At 37.3% G+C, this 20,864-nt stretch overlaps 1 protein-coding gene across 3 annotated transcripts in view; it reads left to right on the top strand.

Annotated features, from left to right (window-relative positions):
* znf512b (zinc finger protein 512B) overlaps positions 1 to 20,514 on the top strand; it is a 39,736-nt gene extending 19,222 nt beyond the window's left edge. Inside the window, exons 4-19 of one of the 3 annotated variants that reach the window (XM_088007295.1) lie at positions 3,423 to 3,502; positions 3,653 to 3,781; positions 4,037 to 4,206; positions 4,300 to 4,577; positions 4,681 to 4,752; positions 6,365 to 6,499; positions 6,872 to 6,910; positions 7,201 to 7,328; positions 8,331 to 8,423; positions 10,531 to 10,629; positions 12,305 to 12,559; positions 12,645 to 12,968; positions 13,519 to 13,620; positions 13,888 to 13,950; positions 15,065 to 15,163; positions 15,989 to 20,514. In XM_088007295.1, coding sequence (XP_087863421.1) covers positions 3,423 to 3,502; positions 3,653 to 3,781; positions 4,037 to 4,206; positions 4,300 to 4,577; positions 4,681 to 4,752; positions 6,365 to 6,499; positions 6,872 to 6,910; positions 7,201 to 7,328; positions 8,331 to 8,423; positions 10,531 to 10,629; positions 12,305 to 12,559; positions 12,645 to 12,968; positions 13,519 to 13,620; positions 13,888 to 13,950; positions 15,065 to 15,163; positions 15,989 to 16,333 — 2,411 coding nt within the window. In that variant the 3' untranslated portion in view covers positions 16,334 to 20,514. The remainder of the gene's footprint in view (positions 1 to 3,422; positions 3,503 to 3,652; positions 3,782 to 4,036; positions 4,207 to 4,299; positions 4,578 to 4,680; positions 4,753 to 6,364; positions 6,500 to 6,871; positions 6,911 to 7,200; positions 7,329 to 8,330; positions 8,424 to 10,530; positions 10,630 to 12,304; positions 12,560 to 12,644; positions 12,969 to 13,518; positions 13,621 to 13,887; positions 13,951 to 15,064; positions 15,164 to 15,988) is intronic. The other 2 variants (XM_088007296.1, XM_015006428.2) reach the window with 2 other exon arrangements.
* Positions 20,515 to 20,864: the final 350 nt, after the last annotated feature.

Here is a 20,864-nt window from a genome sequence, read left to right as displayed (position 1 = left end):
AAACATAACAATTATCATAATCAAAATATGTCAAACAATCTTATTTTTTAGCCATATTTTGTCTTCTCTTCTTTGTGGTACATTATGGGTCAAAATAACTCAATTTTAAAAAATTCTATAAATTTAACAGGACTTCGAACAAGGTGCTACGGTAATGACTTTTGCACCTCTGGACACTCACTTTTATTAAAATATATTTTATTATTTAATAGGAAATCATTAGATATCACAATATTGAGCTAGTTTACATTATTTTACACAAGTTGGTAGTATTTTTTTATAAACCAGCTTGAATAATTACAATGATAAATTGAGGTGAAAGCATTTTTTTTTACTGTGGACGCATTACGGTAATGAATTTCTGACTCTAAAATTAGTTAAAAAACATTTTAAAAAATATTTTGGTAACTAACAATTAACTGTGCCAAATATTAGAAACGATGATTGTTCAAATAAAAGTGAATTATTTTTAATTTTCATGAGTATGACTTTAAAATCTTCTTAGACATTCAAATGACTGGGTTCGTGAGAATCACCCATATGTGGCATCGTGTGTTTAGGATGATGCACAATGTTTTCTGAGTTGCCATGACCCTCTTGACTACCACTTGGACTGATTATGTCTGTCAGTTTAGGTGGACGGCCAGGTCTTGTGAGATTTGCAGTTGTTCCAAATGTTTTCCACCTTCAAATGAGGACTGAAAAAGTGCTTTGTGAGATGTTCCAAGCTTGGAGTAATGTTTTAAAACCTAGCCCTGCATTAAACTTCATAATTTCATCTTAAGATGCCTGCTGTGTTTGTCAACTAATGCTATGAAGCAACCCTCTGACAAGTCTTGTTTGTTAAAAAGTTGGAAAACTGTTGATCATTTTTCTCCCACTTTATTTTGTGCAAGTTTGTCTCATGAATTCCTACTGAAATACAGTTAGTCAGAATTTAAAAAAACATCCCTCTGGTTAAAATCACACAAAACTCTTAATATTTTCTCGGAAATTACCTTCGAAACAGTTCATACTTGTATTCTTGTGAATTCAATTGATTGGACTTTATTTGGATAGACACACACCGGTTTCTATATAGGGCTCCACAGTTGCCAGAGCTCAACCTGGAAATCACTGCAGATCTGAAACATAAAATTAGTTTTAACAAAAAGCGTGGAACACAAAATCATCCTCAGTGCTTCACATGTTTCTTTCAAGTTTATTTGATAGGGACAGACACACATTGACATAGACAAACTGAATAAAACAGCAGTCCCATGTTTGCATCATGGTGTGTTAATTTGCCAGCTATGTTTTTCTACTACAGCGGCAAGGAAAAATAATAGAGACTCTTTTTTTTAAAAGTTATGTGTCCAGGTTGTCTTTTGTGTGGCTTCTTTTGGTCTTACTGTGTCGATGTAGTCGGGTTCAGAGCATATGTAAAGACACATTCTGCAGAGCAGGGTTACCTGCAGCCCTGTCATTCAGTATTATGTTCAGCCAGAATCATTCTTCTGTGAAATTCCCTTCTCCCTCTTCAACATCCTTTTTATTCTCTTCTCCCTCTTTTCTCACCTTTTCACTCATACATATATTCTTGTATGGAGCACACTCTTCATCTGTCTGGGCTGATTTGCTCAGGTAGCAGTGTGCTACGGAGAGGGAGTGTGGGGGTTTTAATTGTGGCAGAGAAAAGAGCAGTACTGAGATGGTGGAACCATCGAGAAAGATGAGCAAGAGCAGAGAGAGAAAAGAGAGAAACTTAGTCTTGTGGTGAGAAAAGAGGAAAGCAGCAATATCAGAGATGAAAGAGGGACGCAACAGAGAGAATAGAGTGAGCTGAGGCAGTCAGTCTGCAGTCTGCTGTGTCAGAGGTTCATTCAGGCTCCTGCAATTTATATCCTTTGCTCACACAGCTTTCACTTTCACACACTCTTGCAAAAACACATATACTTACACATGGACATGCACAAGAGAGACTGACATGTGACTCCCCTGGTTTCCATTTAGCTCTGTGTACACACACACTTGAGTCAGTCCATTTGTTTTTGTGGGAATTCCATGATATCAGATTGTGTATGTGTGAAGCGCCTCCTCGTGTGTGTTTCTGTCCAAAACCTGCTTTGTTTTTGCAGGGGGAAAGTAATTGTTCTGAAATAGATTTGGACAGTTCCCAGCGCTATCAAATACACTGGAATATTACTGAAAAGTACATTTATTTTAGTAAGTCCAATAAATTCGTGAAACACATTAATTAATTACACATGAGCTGATGCTTTCATGCCTTTATTTCTGCTAATTATAGTAATTTTCCACTAAACACAGAATTTAACTTGCAAAATATATATATATATATATATTTTTCAACACAATTCATTGTCCTCCACTTGGAGGACAGTGAATTGCTTTGAAATTTGCAATTTTTCCAATGATTTCTTCTAGTTAAATCTTTATTTATTAAAATTTAGAGTTGCAGGCTATTACTTTAGGTTTAACAAAGATTATACACGCGATTATTTTGGCCAAATCTGAAATAAAAAATTATCTAAAATACAAAAAAAAAATAAAATAAAATAAAATAAAATAAAAAAAAAAAAAAAATATATATATATATATATATATATAATTTGCAAACAAATTTGCTCATATTTCTGCACTAAGCTCTTGAATGACCTATTCATCACTTTAAATATAAGCAAATATAATTCCATAAAATGTAGTCAGTTTCCTTTGTTGTCCATATCTTTCAATTATATCTTGTTGATAACTCAGCTTTTAGCATATATCAGTTTGGTTCTGTTTATTTATTTGTCACAAGTTGCTCAGCAATAAAATGTGTCTTCAAAAATATAATTTGCCTAGCATTTGTGCACACAGTGGCTCTAAAGCCTGCAGTTATGTACATCCACAGCTTGCACTTTTAAGTGAGTGAAATCAGTTCAGTTCACCTGTCAAAAAACTACAGTTGCTCCTGCTTAGGAGCTTCATGTTAGTTTGAAAGAGTAATTACAGCTTTAACTGGTTGTTACAACAATTCAACTATTTGCTATCTAGAGGACAAAAGCAGTCTGCACCTTAAAAACAGAACTGCCAAGCTTATCATCTCAAGGTTTTGTGCTCTTAGTCTGTAAAGAAAAAAATTGTTATTCTGCTGAAGGATTACTGTAAAATACTGGAGGGAACACTGTGCATGGTTTTAGGAGAAAACAAAAAGGTAAAATATCGCATTTTGGAGATCCCTCATGTACCTGTCTATCCTCGCTGCTTAACTCAACCTCTATAGTGATTGTGAATCATTAATTCTGTTAGAACTAAGAGATACTGAAAATGGTTTGTGGAACACGTCACGAAACTTTGTCATAGCAATTTGCAAGCTTTTGTTAAGTGTGAAGTTGTGGCGTCACTTTTATTCCAAAGATATTTTATTCTCATTTTTCCAGGTTTAATGTGTGACGACCAAGCAGATGGGAAGAGAAAAGGTCGGCCTAAGACTGACGGTCAGGAGCTTAGGAGCATTCCTGTGAGTATCTCTCTTGGACATGTCTGGGTGCGTTATCTGGGCTTTGTTACCCATTCACAGTGGACAGTTTCTTGATGATGTCTGCAAGATAAACCAATTAAAAAATAAAAAATTGCAGGTTCTCACTCTTTTGCCATCATGTCTACGCAGGCCCATTTGATAATACAATGGAAGGAAGAGTTCAAGCGCCGCTCCAGGGTTAAATGTCCATGTACAGGCTGTTGGTTAGAATTTCCCAGCATCTATGGCGTTAAGTACCACTATCAACGCTGCCCAGGAGTGAGTCACTAGCCTCTGCTGCTTTTCCTGCTATTTTGCTGGCTATTTCTGTTTGGATTCTTCCGATAAGGTTTAGAGATTCAAGAAACCCAGTTGAATCTTATACGACTATTGAAATTAAGAAATACAATTTATGGTTTTCTTCTTGAATGACTTCTAAGTTACGTAAGAGCTTCAAATAATAACCACCAACTAATATTGGATAATGTGTAGGGGGAGAGCTTAATCTAGGTCCCCACTCATGATATCTTTCAGCCCACTGTAGCCGAGAAGCTGAATCATGGCTGTCCCTACTGTGAGGCAGCTTTTGCCACAAAAGTACGGCTGGAGAAGCACAAACTGTGGAACCACCCAGAGAGAGTTAGCAAGGAGGCCAAGGAACAGCAGCTTCTTAAGATTCCTGTCAAATCCAACATCAAGAAAAGGTGACTGAAAGTTCAAATTCCTACCCAATGCCACCAGGCGGATGTTTTAAGTGTTTTAATGCCTAAATCTGTTCCTTCGGTGTGTGAATTTAGGCCTATGGAGAACAGTCCACCATCGCCGGTGTTCTTTAAGGTGAAAAAAACGTACGAGGTTTCCGCACCGTCTCAGAACGGAGAACTAACCCACCTCAAGAGTGAGAGGAAAGTACACAGTCACATCCCGGCTTCACAGCAGATTCACCCGTCATCGCACACAGTTCAGCCTCAGTCGCAGTCTCAAAGCACATCATCCGACGCAGGAGGGAGTGAAAGTGAAGGCGGAAGTCTTCCCTCTTCTTACCCTGACGAAGATCCAGAGCGAATGAGGCACAGTAAGATTGCAGCAAAATGTTGTAATGCACTTTTGTGTTTGTCGTGTATGCTACGTCTTTAATGATACAATGACAGTTCCTTTTTTTTTTTTTTATGGACCAGGACGGAAGCAAAAAACTCCCAAGAAATTCACCGGAGAACAGCCGTCAATATCCGGGACATTTGGGCTGAAAGGTAAACACCTGCTGCTGCAGATAATCCAGCCTTTCTAATGGAAATTTGCACTCTACCACTATTTTTAAATACCATGTCACCATGATTATAAAGATGATAAATAGACCGTCTGTGTAGACAGAATCAGCATTGATTACAGAAGACCTCAGGAATTATTTGATGTTTTATTTAATTATACAATTCTAAGGAGAACTAATATACCACTGTGTCCCTGCTGAGTTGATTTTAGGCCATTTCAAGAGAATTGCATTTGGTTGTGTTATTGTGAATGGTCCCTATTGCTACTGATCAATGGAGCTAGTCTTTTAACAGCGTTAATGTGGCAACTGCTGAGATGCTTCATTTCTGGCTAAATGAAACAGTGAGTCACATACACAGCTTTACCAACCTCCTTCTGTCTTTGTCTCATTGATATGCTGGAAATACTCAGTGACTCATGTAGCATATTCAGGCTGTAAAGCACTTCTCATCACATGTCAAACAATTCATCTGCCGTTTTGCAAGACTGATTGCTCTCTTTCAGGCTGCCTCTCTGTATACAGTGTCTTGCAAAAGTTTTCATAACCCCTAAAGTATTTCATATATTTCCTCAATATAGCTGCAAACTTCAGTGCAGTTTATTGGCATTGTATATGACAGTCTAAGCCAAAGTAGTGCATCATTTTAAGTAGGATAAGATGATACGTGGCATAATTTTTTCACCCCCCCCAAAAAAAATCTGAAAAGTTTAATAGCATTTGCATTTAAGCTCTATTATTATATGACTAAATAACATCCAACCCAACCAACTGATTTTAATTATAACCTCAAGGCAATTGGCAAGACGATAACAGAGAACTGCTTATTTTTTGTTTGTTTTTTAAGCTGTTATTGGCTCTACTGGCTTTTATTTGACACTGGTCAGGAAGGAACAAATGTCGTCGGGCCGGGACTCGGCCTTGGCATCGAAGTCCAAGGCCTCTATATATGGGTCACACACTTTATCCCTGAGCCATCGTCGTGCTCAACAGAGAACTAATTAATCCATCATAAAAAAAAATAAGGAGAGTATTGCACAACTTCAAACCTACCGAGACATACATTCAATTGAGATTCTGCTGACCTGAAAATCGATGCTTCAAATAAGGATCAAGGCTATTTCTGCCAGCGTTTGAGCTATTTCTAAAAAGAGTTAAATATTTAATGTCTTTAATTTGCAAAGCAGATAGAAACAAACCCCAAAACAGTTCAAGAAGATATTGACTAAGTACAAGTCAGACTCTTCAGGTTTTTAACTGTACAGAAAATGACAATGTAATTTTCTTAATACTTCACAATTTTAAACTACTGTCAGTCATATAAAAGCAAAAAATATATATTACTGGGGTTAATGTGCAAAAGCTTAAGGTGATGTGAAAGCTTTTTCAAAACACCAATTCTACTAAAGTAATATTTACAGTTGATTGTCCTTCTTACTTTATGCTATGGTACATAAAGTTTAACTCTATGGTTTCTTGCTAATCGTTGACCATCATTTTCTCTTCACTGTCATTTTTTTCTCCCCCTTTTTTAAAATTGTTTATTGTCCAAATTGATTACTACAGTAGTTGTATCTTCTGTATGTGCATTTCAGGCATGACTAAGGTGGAGGAGAAGCTGAAGGCAGGTCGAGTGAAGAGACCGGAGGGCTGTGGGTTCAGCGATGAGCCTCAGAGAAGACCTGCATCTGCTCAGTCCTCCAAGAAAGAGCCAGTGACAGCAAGCTCGGGTGGGAACCAAGATCAGATCTATGAAATCCTTAAATGAATAAAAAATAGTGAACCTAAAGAAATAAATTAACCAACGCTGATTTTATACAAAATCTGAAAAAATTAACAAAAAAGGATTTCTAACATAAGTTTGCTCAGATATATTGTCATAGTGGACAGTTTATAAAATAATCTAATCTCCATATATAGTTTTTTTTAGTGATGCCACAGCATTTCAAAAGCTGAGATTTACTAGATTTTTGCTTCTTTTTTTTTTTTTTTTTATTAATTTGCGCAATACCACCTACTAATTTTGGCAGTTGTTGATGAACTTCCTGTTGTTAAGTGTTTGTTGGCTCCTTGATTTTCTGTGACTGCTTCATCCTCCTCAGGATGGAGAGGTGGCACGACCAGATCCCAGCCATTACTATGTAAGAAGCACGTAGGAGAAAGGTTGCTAGTGTGTAACAAACCTACATTTAAAATTACCCAGGCTTGGAAGGCTGTCATTACACTTTTTACAGGGGTGTAGAAATTGAATGAATTCTTCCTGTCTGACATTGTGCGTACTGCTTTTCGCTGGGCTCGTCTGTTCAGTGCGGTTCTGGGAATTTTAAAACAGATCTGATAGATTCATTTAAACTGAGAAAAACATTAAACAATAAAATGTTCCTAATCCTTAATATTTTACAAGCCTTCCTGCTTCCCATTTGTTGCCCAGGTGGTGTTTCTGACACTCAGTGGCAGCGAACAATCTCGGAGCGAGGTGAAGTAGTGTGTCCGACCTGCTCCATTGTCACCAGGAAAACAATCCATGGTCTGAAGAAACACATGGAGATCTGCCAGAAGGTAAGCAAGAAATACACCTGTCTACCACGCAGAGAACCAAAACTTCACTGAACCTGGGTCAATATTCTATTTTGGTAGGGGAACACTGTTTTATGACTAAAGCTACCAAACTACCATGAGCATGTTTGTTTAGAGGCTAAGATCTGCCTGCAGACCAGAGCACATAGCCTGACTAATTAATTTTAACAGTGGCATCATTAGCTGTTGTACATATTAATGTTAGATTTTTAACACTAAAATAGCATGATACCATGATATTAATACTGTGAAACCATGATAAATAGTTTCTCAAAGTTATAATGCTGTGGGAATGTCATACTGACCTCTAATTACTCTTTGCATATTCTGTGATGTTATGCGATACAACGTGATGGTGAAAAAGCATATTACCTCGATTACTGTTTCAAAAATTAAGTTTCAACTCTGCATTGTACAGATATGATCCAGAAATATCACAATGTTCTTCAGGTGATGGGTCTTTATTATCAGCAGTGTTATAGTGACCCCCTCCCTGTGGATCAGTAGTTAACTATGCCATCTGCAGACCAAATCTGACGTCTTCCAGAGTCATCTTATGACATAGGCAGACCTTGCTAAATAGACTACATTTACATTTTATATTTGTTTTTGTGTTGATAAACCAAATTTGCCTTTTTAGGGCCTGATTTTGGCTTTTATGCCACTATAACAAAAATCCATCTGTGCACAATCTGGCTTTTTTAAAGTGACATCTGTATATACACTAGGTGGCTATGAAAATAAAATCTGCCAGTATCTCCAGCCTGTGCAGCATTTTCACTAGTTTCTGGTTGTAACATAATCATTTTTTATCTTATACCTCAGGGGTTGTTTTTTTTTTTTGTTGTTTTTTTTTTATGAGAACTGACCAGATTGTTGACTAGATTTTAGTGCATTGATTGATTCAGTTTAGTGAAAAGTCGACCTTAGTTTTTGTTTGATGTAAATGTAAATGATTCTCTGTTTGGATCTCACTGTCCTCAGCTCCAGGATGCCCTGAAGTGCCAGCAGTGCCAGAAACAGTTCCGGTCCAAAGCTGGTCTAAACTACCACACCATGGCTGAACACAGCACCAAGGTACTCTGGCATGTGTTGTGTGTTTTGTTTTTTTTTAAAGTTGTGTTAAATACACACCCTGTTGTGTCTTCTTTGTGTATCAATCTTAGCCTGACCCTGAGGAAAATGCTTTGGGTGTTTTGAGAGTTTTGAGAGTGTTTTGACAGCAAGGAATTTCAGCTGTTTGGAAACTGCTCTGACTTTTTCTTGTGTTGATGTACTTCTTCTTCTCTGGGCCCATGAAGTTATACCTTATGTTTAGATATCTTTCCATTCAGTAAAATACATCTCTGTTTTTAATTCCTTAAAATCGTATTGGAAATTGTAACCTGGATGGTAGCTTTTTTGTTTTATTGCTCCTATTTCTTTCTGACGACCAAGAGCTTCATTAAGACACTATCATGCCCGGTCTTGCATTAGAGCAATGACACTGCAATGAAGTTTGTTAAATAATTCAAAGCTGCTTATTTGTAAAGGTATCATAAAAAATTAACGACTCTACAGGCAGTAAACTTTGAGGCTCGTAGTATGTCGGTAGGTGGTGAGCACCTAGGCTCCAAGGAGCTGATACATGGGCTCGTACATGTATATTTATGATGTGTGTCATGCTTGGTAGTTTTGGAGTAATGATCCATTTGCACCAGCAAAATTAAACTGAGCGAATCAGCCATATATCTTCTGAAGGGACTTATAGGCAGACATTACTGGCATCCTTACAACTCAGCAGTGAAGATGACTTCAGCATGTTAGGTATGTAAGATCCTCAGAGATATGAGAAGGCAAGTTATTCCAGGAAAATATCAATGCACAGCATATTTTATTTTATAGATGATCATAAATAGTTAGTGAAACTATAAAAGATCTCAGTATTTTGGATATGGTTTTGTCACTTGTGTTTTTGTACCCAAATCTCAGAGTAGGTCCTGACTGAAGTAGTGGGAAGCTGGAATTAAACTTGTTCCTTTCTGACTGAAGGACAGTTACCATACTCACTCTAGCCACAGCAGTGGCCCCTATTTTTAAATTATTTATGGCAAAAAATATTTAGCATGTATTTGTAAGGCAAGTTGGTATTTCCATTGATCATATTTATGCAGGCATTACTGCAGAAAAGAACATCATGCCGCCACTGCAGCATCTCCTAAATCAGATTTATTCATCTACTGGCTTTGATTTATAGAAGCATCATTTTTTAATGTCCTGTCAATCTTTCAGCCCTTAACTTGAACTCTGGTCCTTTATTTTATGTGTAGCGATTCTTTTTACTATATTATTTATAAGTATTTTATATTGATGTGGTTATTTTATTAATATTAGCCTTAATTAACTTATTTTTGTCCCTATTTTTATGCAGCCATAAACTATACTAGTTTATAGTAGCTGCACACCCGGGTGCTGTAGTTTGGTATTTTTGTTGCGTGTAGTTTTCAGGGTCTTTTGTGTTTGAAGTGTTTGTACATGGACTAGGCTATTTAAAAACCTTATTTACATAGTCTGCACGATAGTTGGGTTGCACCCTGGAAAGGCCTCTAGTCCATCACAGGACAAACAAGTCATTCTTTGCCTCTCCTGGTGGTTCTCACTCTTCTTTTGCTCTATATATGTTAGAGAAATTAATAATGCATGTTGATGCACAGCTACCCTTTTTTGCCTGTCAGTGTAAATCACAGGCTCAATCTGCAGGCAAACATTATTGTTGAGATAAAAGGGCATCTCCTCTTTACCTTCACCTTTTATCTGCCGCAGAGTTGCATGCCGTGCGTCTCGTGGAGCGTTTTACACTTGAGTAAACACGTGAAGTTAACCCCCCTGGGATTACTCAGTAGGTCCAGACTCTTTCCAGTGCCCCACTCTTCTTTTTTTTCTATCTGGCAGCCTTACCATCTGTTGTTCTGGTCTTGGCTGCGTTTGGCACCAGGCGACGTTCAAGTGAAGACATGAGTTTGACAGTTGTCACAAACACGCCTTGAGTAACAGCCTCACCATGAAATCATTCAATGATCCTGCCACAGTGTGAACAAACGAGAGGGAAAACATGCTTTCTTGGTACAATGTTGTTGTGATGTGAGGAAGCGGGTGGCGTTGTGGTGTGACAAGCTTATGTGACGGTGTGTTTGTTCCTCCTCAGCCCTCAGGGAGCGAAGGCCAGACGGGCAACGAGCACGAAGAGAGAGAACGGCTGCGGCGAGTGCTCAAACAGATGGGACGAATCAAGTGTCCTACTGAGGTATTCTCCTCTCTAGTTCTTTCCATGGCCTTGTCTCTTTCCTGCCTTTTATCATATATCATATTTTCTTTTCAACATCTGTCATTCACATTTTTGTCAGTTTTGCTGTCTAACGTGACACAATCCCTTTTCCACATTTGGCGGTTTGGATTTGGTGTCTTTTTGTTCTCAGACTCCTCACATGTGCCACTTTCATTTTACAACTTTGTAAAGTCTGGAAATTTAGTTTTAGTATTTTTATTATCAAAATAACTAAAGAAAATGAAAAATATCTTTTTTAGATTATCTTCCCTGAACGACTGTGTGTGTGCATGGTTGTTTGTCATCTGTGTCCCTGTGAGAGATAGGTGCGGATGGATGGATGGATGGATGGATGGATGGATGGATGGATGGATGGATGGATGGATGGATGGATGGATGGATGGATGGATGGATGGATGGATGGATGGATGGATGGATGGATGGATAGTTTTACTCATCTATCTATCCATTCATTCATCTATCCATCCATTCGGCCATACCTTGCCCTGCACAAGTATCCCGACCCCTTTAATTTTTGCCAGTTCTAACACATTGGAACCACAAACGTCATCGTATTTTATTTTACTTTTATGTGCTAGGTTACCAGAAATATATAGTAGTGCATGACTGAAGTGGAAGGAAATAAAAAATGCTTTTCAGTTTTGGCAAATAAAAATCTGAAAAGGATGGTGTGTTTGAATCCATCCTCCCTTTCTCTGATACCTTAAATACAGTACAAAGAACTTCCTTCGTTTTATTAGTTAAATTATTTTAATATCATATCACATATTTACTATCTTATTGACAAAACTGCGTCAATAGATGCAAATTGTTATTCACATACTCCATTGGCAAGGATTTTTGTCTGCAGATATGCAAAGGTTTTAGAGACATACCCTCCAAAATGTGCAGATTTAATCTCAATGAAAGGTCATCTCCTATCATTTTTATATTTTTATTTGTTAAAAAAAAAAAAAAAAGGAAACCAAGTATGGTGTTCCTTCCTTTTTACAATTATGCATTGTTTTGTGTTCATTCATCAAGTAAAATAAAAAGAAAATGCTTTTAAATTTGTGGTTGTGGCTCCACAAAATGTGAAGAAGCCAATAGAGGAATGAATCTTTTTTGCTAGGCTTCATCCATTCATGCCACATTTGTGGATTGTGTCGCTTCTATATTGACAGTCTGATCTGTGTAGAAACATCTGCCCTTCCAGCTCACTACAGGTATGACATTTTGACAAGAAAAATGTGTGGGAACAATGATTTCAACTTATTTTTCAACTTATTTATTTATTTATTTCTGATATGTTGTCTATGCCACGTCATCACTCAGTTCCTGTTTCTGGGACTACAAAAGGTTTCAGAGAAGAAGGAAATTTGAAAAACTGATTGCCTGATTGATGTTTAGCTGCAACATGTTTGCACACAGAAAAATTACCACCTGTCAAACATCAACTAGAAAACGTTGACTGAATCCAGTATTGCTGTTCCTTTTAACATTGACATTTTCTGCCTTCCTGGCTCGTTGCTAAATGTTCATCCTGTCTCATCTCTTGTCATTGTTGTCACACCATCTTACAAACCTTTTGTGCACAAACACGCATACACTCTCACACATATACGCACACACACACATATATGCATATACACAGGGTTGTTCAGCCCACTTTTCCAGTCTGATGGGCTACCAGTATCACCAGCAGCGTTGTGGAAGAGAGTTTTCTGACGATGAGAAGCCTGTGTTTCTGTGCCAGCACTGTGGGAAGAGCTACCGCTCCAAGGCAGGCAGAGACTACCACATACGCACTGAGCACCCGCCGACCATCACCACCGTCACGACAGCGACAAACGCCAATAACTACAAGAACAGCATCACTGACACCAACAACAATACAGGCAAGGAAAGGGTAAGTGGATCTTTGAGAAGACTGATGAAATATTGTCATAGCATCAAGAATTTCTCCCAAATGAATTCCGTCTTTGTTTTTCCAGGGGATTTCTGATGATTCTCCGTTAGTAGGGAAGAAAAAGGAGCAAAACTTGCTCGAGAGGAAAGACTGGCAGGAGAAACCCCCAACCAGCCAGCCTAAAGAGAGAGACTTGGAAAGGGAAGAGGAGAGAAAACAAAGCAAAGAGAAAGCAGCACAAATTAAGAGTCAGGGGGAGGACTTTGAAAGGACACCCAGTGGCCGAGTGAGGCGGCAGTCTGCTCAGGTGGCCGTGTTCCACCTGCAGGAGATAGCAGAGGATGAGCTGGCCAAAGACTGGGGCACCAAGCGACGCATCAAGGACGACCTGGTGCCTGACAGCAAAAGGGTGAGGATACATTACATATGGTGCTGGCTAGAATATTCATATCGTTAAATGTTTTTTACATTTTGTCATGTCACAATCACAAACCTCAATATATTTAATTTGGACAACAAACATAAACGTACAGCCAGAGCGACAATGTAATGTTTTAGTTTAAATCCAATTGAGAATCTGTAGCAAGACTTGAAAATTCCTGTTCACAAACACTCTCAATCTAATGAGAATGAGATTTGAAAAACTTTTAGAAATCTGCCCTTAAATGTTCCATGAAGTATTTCCTCAGGGCAGTTCAATGCATGTACACACGCCACACATATGCATTACGTTGTTTGGGTCGGCCACATAAAATACCTATAAATAGATTAAGGCTTTTGAAATACCAAGAGAAAATGTAAAAAATCTGAAGTAATGTGAACACGTTTGCAATGCACTGTGGTAAATGATTAGTGACAGCATGAATACATAAGCACAAAAAAGAAAGACAAATATCTATTGCAGTGAGTTAAACTTTAATTCAGTTAACAATTCAGGAAAAATGTTCTCCTCTGTACAGTTGAACTACACTCGTCCTGGCCTCCCCAACTTCAGCCCAGAGCTACTGGAGACCTGGAAGAACCAAGTGAAGGAGAAGGGCTTCATTTGCTGCACAAATGCTGTATGAAATTTCCTCTTGTTAACATGTCAAAACACAGAAAACAAATCTGTTTGGATAAAGTACAGAGTTTGTCAAATGAAAGGGCAAACTGTTTCTGGGATTTTAGTTACGAAGGAGAGGTTTAAATAATTTTACAACTTTGTAAATATTTTTGCTTGAAATCACTGTAATTCAGAAAGAGTCTGTTTTCTTTACTTCAGTTTTTTAAGAGTTTTATAAATATGTTCACTGACTCATTATGATTCCTTGCTCTTGTTTTTACTGCAGAACTGTGAAGCTGTATATTCCAGCGTCTCTGGACTGAAGGCACACCTTGCCAACTGCAGCCAGGTACAGACCTCCATCTGCAGCAGATCTATCAAATACCTAAACCACACCTATCTATTGTGACAACATCATATGAGCTGAAATGTACACAATTAGAAGCCAATCCAATATTTGAACCTGAGGTCATCTGCCAGACCAGATGTTTCCTCTTCAGTTTGTCCGTAGTGAACATAGGTCATAGAAAATGTTGAAATTGATCACCAAAAAATAAAAAGTAATTAATTTAGTGGAATCTGATGGCCAAGTCCCCATAGAACAGATATGATAAGACATAGAACTCATAACCTCATAAGACAACCTTTAATTAAGAGTTCTCTTTGCTTATCTGAAAGAAAAGGTCATAGGAAATCTTAAAATTGTAAAGCATGATACAACTCATTCAGTCTTATAGAAAATGTCAGACACCTAATTAAATATTCAGCTCTTCTGACAGAAAAGTTCACATATTGGTCTAAATCTTGTTTTATTGTTTGGTTATTGTAATTTTATTATAGCTGAACCCAAAAAGATAAGTTTTTTTTACTCATTAAACAAAAGATATGAACAAACATCAATGTGTGTTCTAACTGAAGAACAACTTGGGACACACTGCCACTTACAGCCAGTGTACCCCTTTGGTTGAAATAATTTTAATGAGACACTTCTTGCAGTTTATCTACTTAGTTTAGCAACGTTTGCCTCACTACTTGTCATTTTAAGTGGGAATAAAGATGTAGGTGTACTAATTTATTCCTTTAAAAAATGTGGATGTTTTATAACATTTTATAAAACATGTCTTTTGGGCCTTTATTGTTTATTTACATCACTTGTATTTCTCAGTTTAAGATTAACGATTAAGATTGAATATCCATATGACCACAAAAACACCATAGATCAACAAAAGCTAAACTTAGGCATATGCACAATGATCCATTCATGAATAAATTTGAAACACTCAATAAAGAAGATAAACACATCCCTGAAGAACACATTTGTAAGTAATGCACATCCATTGAATCTCTCTACCTAACATGATGAGCTTATTATGCATGCTTATTGTATTTTTGAATTAGTTCAAGTTAGTCTTCATACTGTATTTACACATTTTTTTGTTTCTACTCATCTGTGTGTTTTTCAGGGTGGTGGTGAAATGGGAAAGTACACCTGCCTGATCTGTCAGAAGGAGTTTAGCTCAGAGAGCGGTGTTAAATATCATATTAGTAAGACACACTCACAGGTGGGTCTCTCTCTGTGGAAACTTAACAAACAGCCATTAAGAACGCACTAACATAAACATACAGTATATTTGGACATGAATGTGCCAGCTTCATTGAGAAAAAACTTTTTAAATTAAATGCCACATTCTTAGATTATTATGCAAAACATTCATGGGACATATATGTTTTGCATGCAAACTTAGCAGTTTTTTCCCTGCTAATGTGTGTATATGCAGAGTGTCTGATTATTGTGTGACATTATGCACAAAGACATCACTGAAGTGGCTGCTATGAAGGAAATGAAAACACATAGATCTTACTGCAGAAAAGTTTCCTAAAGCTAATAAAAGTTATGCTGATCGCTCTCTCTGCAGTATAAGAAGCTAATAAAAAGTGTCCTAAAAGTAACTGCTCAGCAAGAACTACTTAGTGGCCCATTCTCTGGGAGGGGTGAAGGCCAAAATGATAAATAAATGATCGAAGCGACCTGAAGTTCTTTAATGCTCTAGCAGAACTACAGGCTGATCACCTCCATGTCAAGCTGCATTGATGCAGTAATTTAAGCAAAAGGAGTCCCAGCAAATTATTGAGTCAATATACTGTGCAGTACATCGACATACTTCTCAGTAGATCGATAATTTTTAATTGGTCTTTTTCTATTTTCTAATTGAATTATCAGCTGTAACCCATAGTCATCAATTCTAACAGATGCACACTTTACTGATATCACTTTGTGGGTTGTAAAGTAATATTCCTTTATGTTTGCCCTTGGTATGTTTTATGTTTATGTTTGTTCAAATTTTAATTGATTTGGTGTGTGTTTTTTTTTTTTTTTTTTTTTGTAGAACTGGTTTCGTGCATCAACCAGCCAAGGGGTTTCTGGTAGCAAGAGCAAAGGGTTGGAGAACAATGGATTCAAAGCTGAGGTGAGGAACGGTGCCACCTCAGGTAAAAAGAGGGGCCGGAAACCAAAAGAACGACCCCTGATGGACGAGTCTCTACAAACAAAGACAGATGCCCTCACCACCGCCCAAAATTCACCTCCAGCCATGACCCCTCCCTCTCGCTCAGCACAGTCCCCAGCCCTGATCCCTGACCAAACGGACAGTGATGATCCAGGCCAGGAGAGGCAAATCCCCCCCCCTGCCTCCAGACGGAACAAAACCAAGAAGATCTTTTTGTCAGAGTAGCACTGCTTTTATCAACCCTGGAGTCGAAATGGATGCTTTTGGTGAACGTGCCGCCTGGAAGCTAAAAGGACCTTTCCACCTTGGCACTGGGTAGAAAGCCAGATCAACGATGAAAACTTTTAAAGATTTTAAGAGTCTTTAAATCTTGGTTTTATACCTTAGAGTTAATGTGTGCACTGGTATGAACATTTATCACCACAGTAGTGCATTTCATCCATTCCACCTCTGTTTCCTTTATAGGGCACACATTTCAGTTTCTGATCCCACAGCAGAGGCCGTAAACCAAGTGCAAATCAAACCCTAACATTGATAGAAGTTATTAAACAGAAGTAGTGTCCCAAATAGATTAATAATAATAGTTTTCTCTGCAAGAGTCAAATTGTTTTGAAAGGATTTAAAAAGGAAATTCTATTAGCATGGTGAAGTCATTTTATGATAGCTGGTGTTTTTTCCATGTTTCTTCACAGATATACTGTATGTGTACATAAACAGTAACTATATATATAAATATATATATATCTATATACTCAAAGTAATGATGCCATCCTTCGTTTTCAAGCCTGATGCGTCCAGTTGGCTTTTGGTCAGTCACAAATTTTGCAGTGTGTTGTAGTGCAACGTTGTTTCAATGTATTATTTTTCCTTTTAGTTTTGCTTTCATTACTGTTTTTTGGGTTTCCAGTTCTTGTGAGCAGATTTCACATAAGCTACAATGTTCAGTTGTTTTCTTTCCCCCAGTGCTGTTCCTTTTACCTAACATTTCCATGGTTACTTTAAACTGAAGGTGATAATTAAAAAAACCCAAAAAGGGATTTTTTTTTTTCATTTATCTCTTAAGATGATAATTCAATCACAATAACACACAGTGATATTATTTAATCGATTTCACTTAAAGAAGCAAAACAAGGTCTGGCCAAACAAAATATTTAGCAGAAGGAAGGATTTTTAACATCGTTGCACTGTTGCAGCACAATCAAATTATATATCTCTATTAAAAGGAGGCCATACTATGGGCTCTGCTTTACTATAGGTCTAAGCTGCAGAGAAGATTTAAAAAAAAGCTATCTTTTATAGAAAGGTTTAAGATGATAACCTTTTATTACACAGGCAAAAGATGTAAATTAGCATTCTCAGAAAGTGATGTATTTGAATGAATTAGCTAAAAGTTGTTGCCTTGCACTTTAACCCTCTACCCTTCTTGCTCTCCTCTTGTCGTTTTTGCACTCTAGGACTATTCGATCTAGCCTGCAGGTCGTCTCTTTAACAGGAGTAGGAGAACGTTGCTCTGATCGGAAAGGAAACAGTTAACTCTGTCTGAACTACAAAACAGGACTGTGTAATTATTGCTTACAGAGCCAAGCAAAAGTGTTCATACCCTTCATACTTTTTAACATTTTGTTTCAATGCAACCACAAACTCCACCATGCTTTGTTTTGTTTCATTGTGGTCAACTAACATGAAGTAGCAATTAATTATAGTGTATTTTTACTAATAATACACATCCGTGTTACTCTGTAGATCCACCTGTACAGTGTTTTACATTTAGGACAATGGTCAGCTTTGGTCTCATCTGACCAGGGTGGAACTTTTCACACATTTGCTGTCCCCTGCGTGGCTTGTGTCAACCTGCTAATCATCAGTTGTATTCTTATTTCTGCTTTTCCATAAAGGCCAGATTTGTAAAGTTCTCAAATAACTCAGCTCAGGATGCTGTTTTTATATTCTATCCCTGCTTTAAGCTTTTCTACAATTTCATCCCAGACCTGCCTGATGTGGCTCTTTGGTCTGCATGATGCTGTTTGTTCATCAGTGTTTTCCAACAATCCACTAGGGCCTATGGGGAACAGCTGGGTTTATACTGAGATTTTACTACCAGTAGTAAAATCTACTAGAACTAAAATCCCTTGGTTGCATTAAATTTTATTTAGATGCATTAGAATAAAAGATGCTGAGTGCATATACACTCCATGCTTTTTAGATTTTTTTTTTTTTACAATTTAAAGTAGATAAAAAAATCATTTATCATGTTTCTTGTTTTTATAACTAAGCACTACTTTGTGTTGATTTATCACATACAGTCCCATTAAAACACATTGAAATTTGTGCTTTTAACATGACAAACATTTGACAAGGCTCAAGGGTTATGAATGATTTTGCAAGGTACTGTATTCCAGAAAGCCATAACTGGTCTTAAAGTTCAGAGTTCCTCAACATTTCAACTTCGGATTTGTTATAAAACAATAACAAGTTAGATTACTTGATTACTTAAGATGAGAGAATATATTCACTTTAACATGCTAAAAAGTCAAAGTAGATACTTGAATCCACAGTTATGTTAAACTTTTCAGCAAATGTAAACAACATATTACTTGGTTTATTTGTGCTGTTTGTGTATAAAATAATGATGCTCACTTTTGAAAAAACAAAACAAAACATAGAAACAAAAAAAACAAAAAAGATCACAAATCTATTTGATTTTCTTGTGTGTATTACCTAGATAGCCAGTCTGCTAGTTTTGGATATATTGTGATGTGAGGGATAATAAGGGTGCTTTACTTGCCACTTTACCTTAAAGACCTGATACAACGCGCCTAAAGTCAACAGATCCATCCAGCCATGACCTTCCTTCTGGCAAGTTGTCTGAATTTTGGAGCAAAATGTCAAAGTTATTAAATCCAAGCACTGATGTCAGCTGAACATACCCTAGGAATATAGAGTTTAATAGGTTATGGGTGTGTTCAAGTGGTTTCATCCCCGTGCTGTTACTTTTTATAACGTACAGCAAAAATTCAACTTGAATTCCTCCTGAACTAATCAGACAGTGGAGTGTATTCAGATGGGGATGAATATGTTTTTATAGTGGAATGGGCCTTTATCTGCTATTTAGGCGTAGTTCACAAAAGAGCATAAGTTAGAGAAGCACTGAACGGTCCATGGACGAGTTTTTAACACGAGTTGTCCAGACCTTGCTTGTATGCGTGTGTGCGCGAGTGTGTGTGCGTGTGTGTGTGTGTGTGTGTTTGTATTAAACGGTTAGCACCTTTGTAACGAGTGGATGTCGGAGAACAGTGACACTCTCTGTTGAGTGTGATGCTGTGGCACAGAATCAGTTCGTCAGCTGCTTGTTTCCCGTCTCATACAACATTGCGTCGACTGTGTTTACCCGACAAGCTTTTGGTGTTGCAATATGATAGTTTAGCACTGCTTATAAGAGTGGATATTTTATATTTTATAACACCCTTTACTATCTGTCTTCCTATTACTTGGAAAACACATCTATCCTGCAGTGTGAATAAACTGCAACTTGTTTAAAACTTACAGCAATATACCATATTTAGCTGATTTTGTTGGCTTGCTAATTTTTTGATATTGACGTGTCTTCTTAGAAATGTGTGGCTTTTTTTCCACCCTCTCCCCAGTCCACGCCCCCTGATTTTCTTTAATTGCTTTAAAATGCTTTTCACATTATATGAATTTTACACAACAATGTTGGAAAAATAATCGTAGACCACAAAGAACCTTGTTGGCATACACTGTTATTTTGTCCATTTTGATGATGCACATGATTTCAGCTTTTTTTAGTACACAAAGGCAACCCTGTTGAGAGAGTCCTTTATTATTATTATTACATATAGATATGGGGGCAACAAGGCATATGTATGTGTGTTTGTTTCTGTATTTAGTGCACTTACTATAACATAAAATAGGCTTGAAAATAGGAGTGTTGTTGGAGCTTTCTAGTGACCTGGACTGTGTGGTGTGACTTTTGTACCCAGGGAAACAGGAGGCTCAAGTGTCTTCCCTTTGTCAGCAATGTTATTTCCAAAACCAAGATTAATCCTTAGAAATCCTCTTAGCCTATGAATTTTACCCTGGTTCGTTTTGTATGCTACCTACTTGAAAAGCAGGAACTGGCATCCATCTCTGGTGCCGCCCATTGTAATGAAATATTTGAGAGCTGCACTACGGCTCATAACTGTTTATGATACTTGGGTAACAGATAAAATGAGACTGATGATGTAATTAAGATTTCCATATCTGAAATTAAGCTGTATAGTACTTAACACTGGAGGAATCAGTTCCTCCTTTGTGTCTGAACTGTTACACTTTTTCTCCCAAAACTTGTTGTATTACCTGTGCATTAGTATCCCTTAACTAATTAATAAAGTTTGATGACTAAATCAGTGTCGTATGGATGTAAGGTCTTTGCCAGTGTTATTTTAAACGCTATTCACATTATGTACAATCCTCCACAATAGCTTCACTACAACTGGTAAAGGTTTGTACTCTGAAAGAGTTTTAGAGGACTATGCATACCCTAAACAAGAAATTTGTTTTTCACAAGGCCGAAAAAACATGTTGTGACACCATTCTATTTTTGCAGCTTGTTCTTGACACATTTTCAAGAACAATATGAAAATTTTATTTTTTCTTGTATGCTGTGTGACAAATAATGTGTCACTGTCAAAAACTTGTGGTTACTATACTGATAAATGTTATTGTTGGAGGAACCTATACAGGTTTTCCCAAT

The sequence above is a fragment of the Poecilia mexicana genome, unplaced genomic scaffold (genome assembly GCF_051168715.1).
Source record: "Poecilia mexicana isolate PSO_F unplaced genomic scaffold, ASM5116871v1 scaffold_7, whole genome shotgun sequence".
NCBI lineage: Eukaryota > Metazoa > Chordata > Actinopteri > Cyprinodontiformes > Poeciliidae > Poecilia > Poecilia mexicana.
This window is presented reverse-complemented; position numbering and strand designations above follow the sequence as displayed.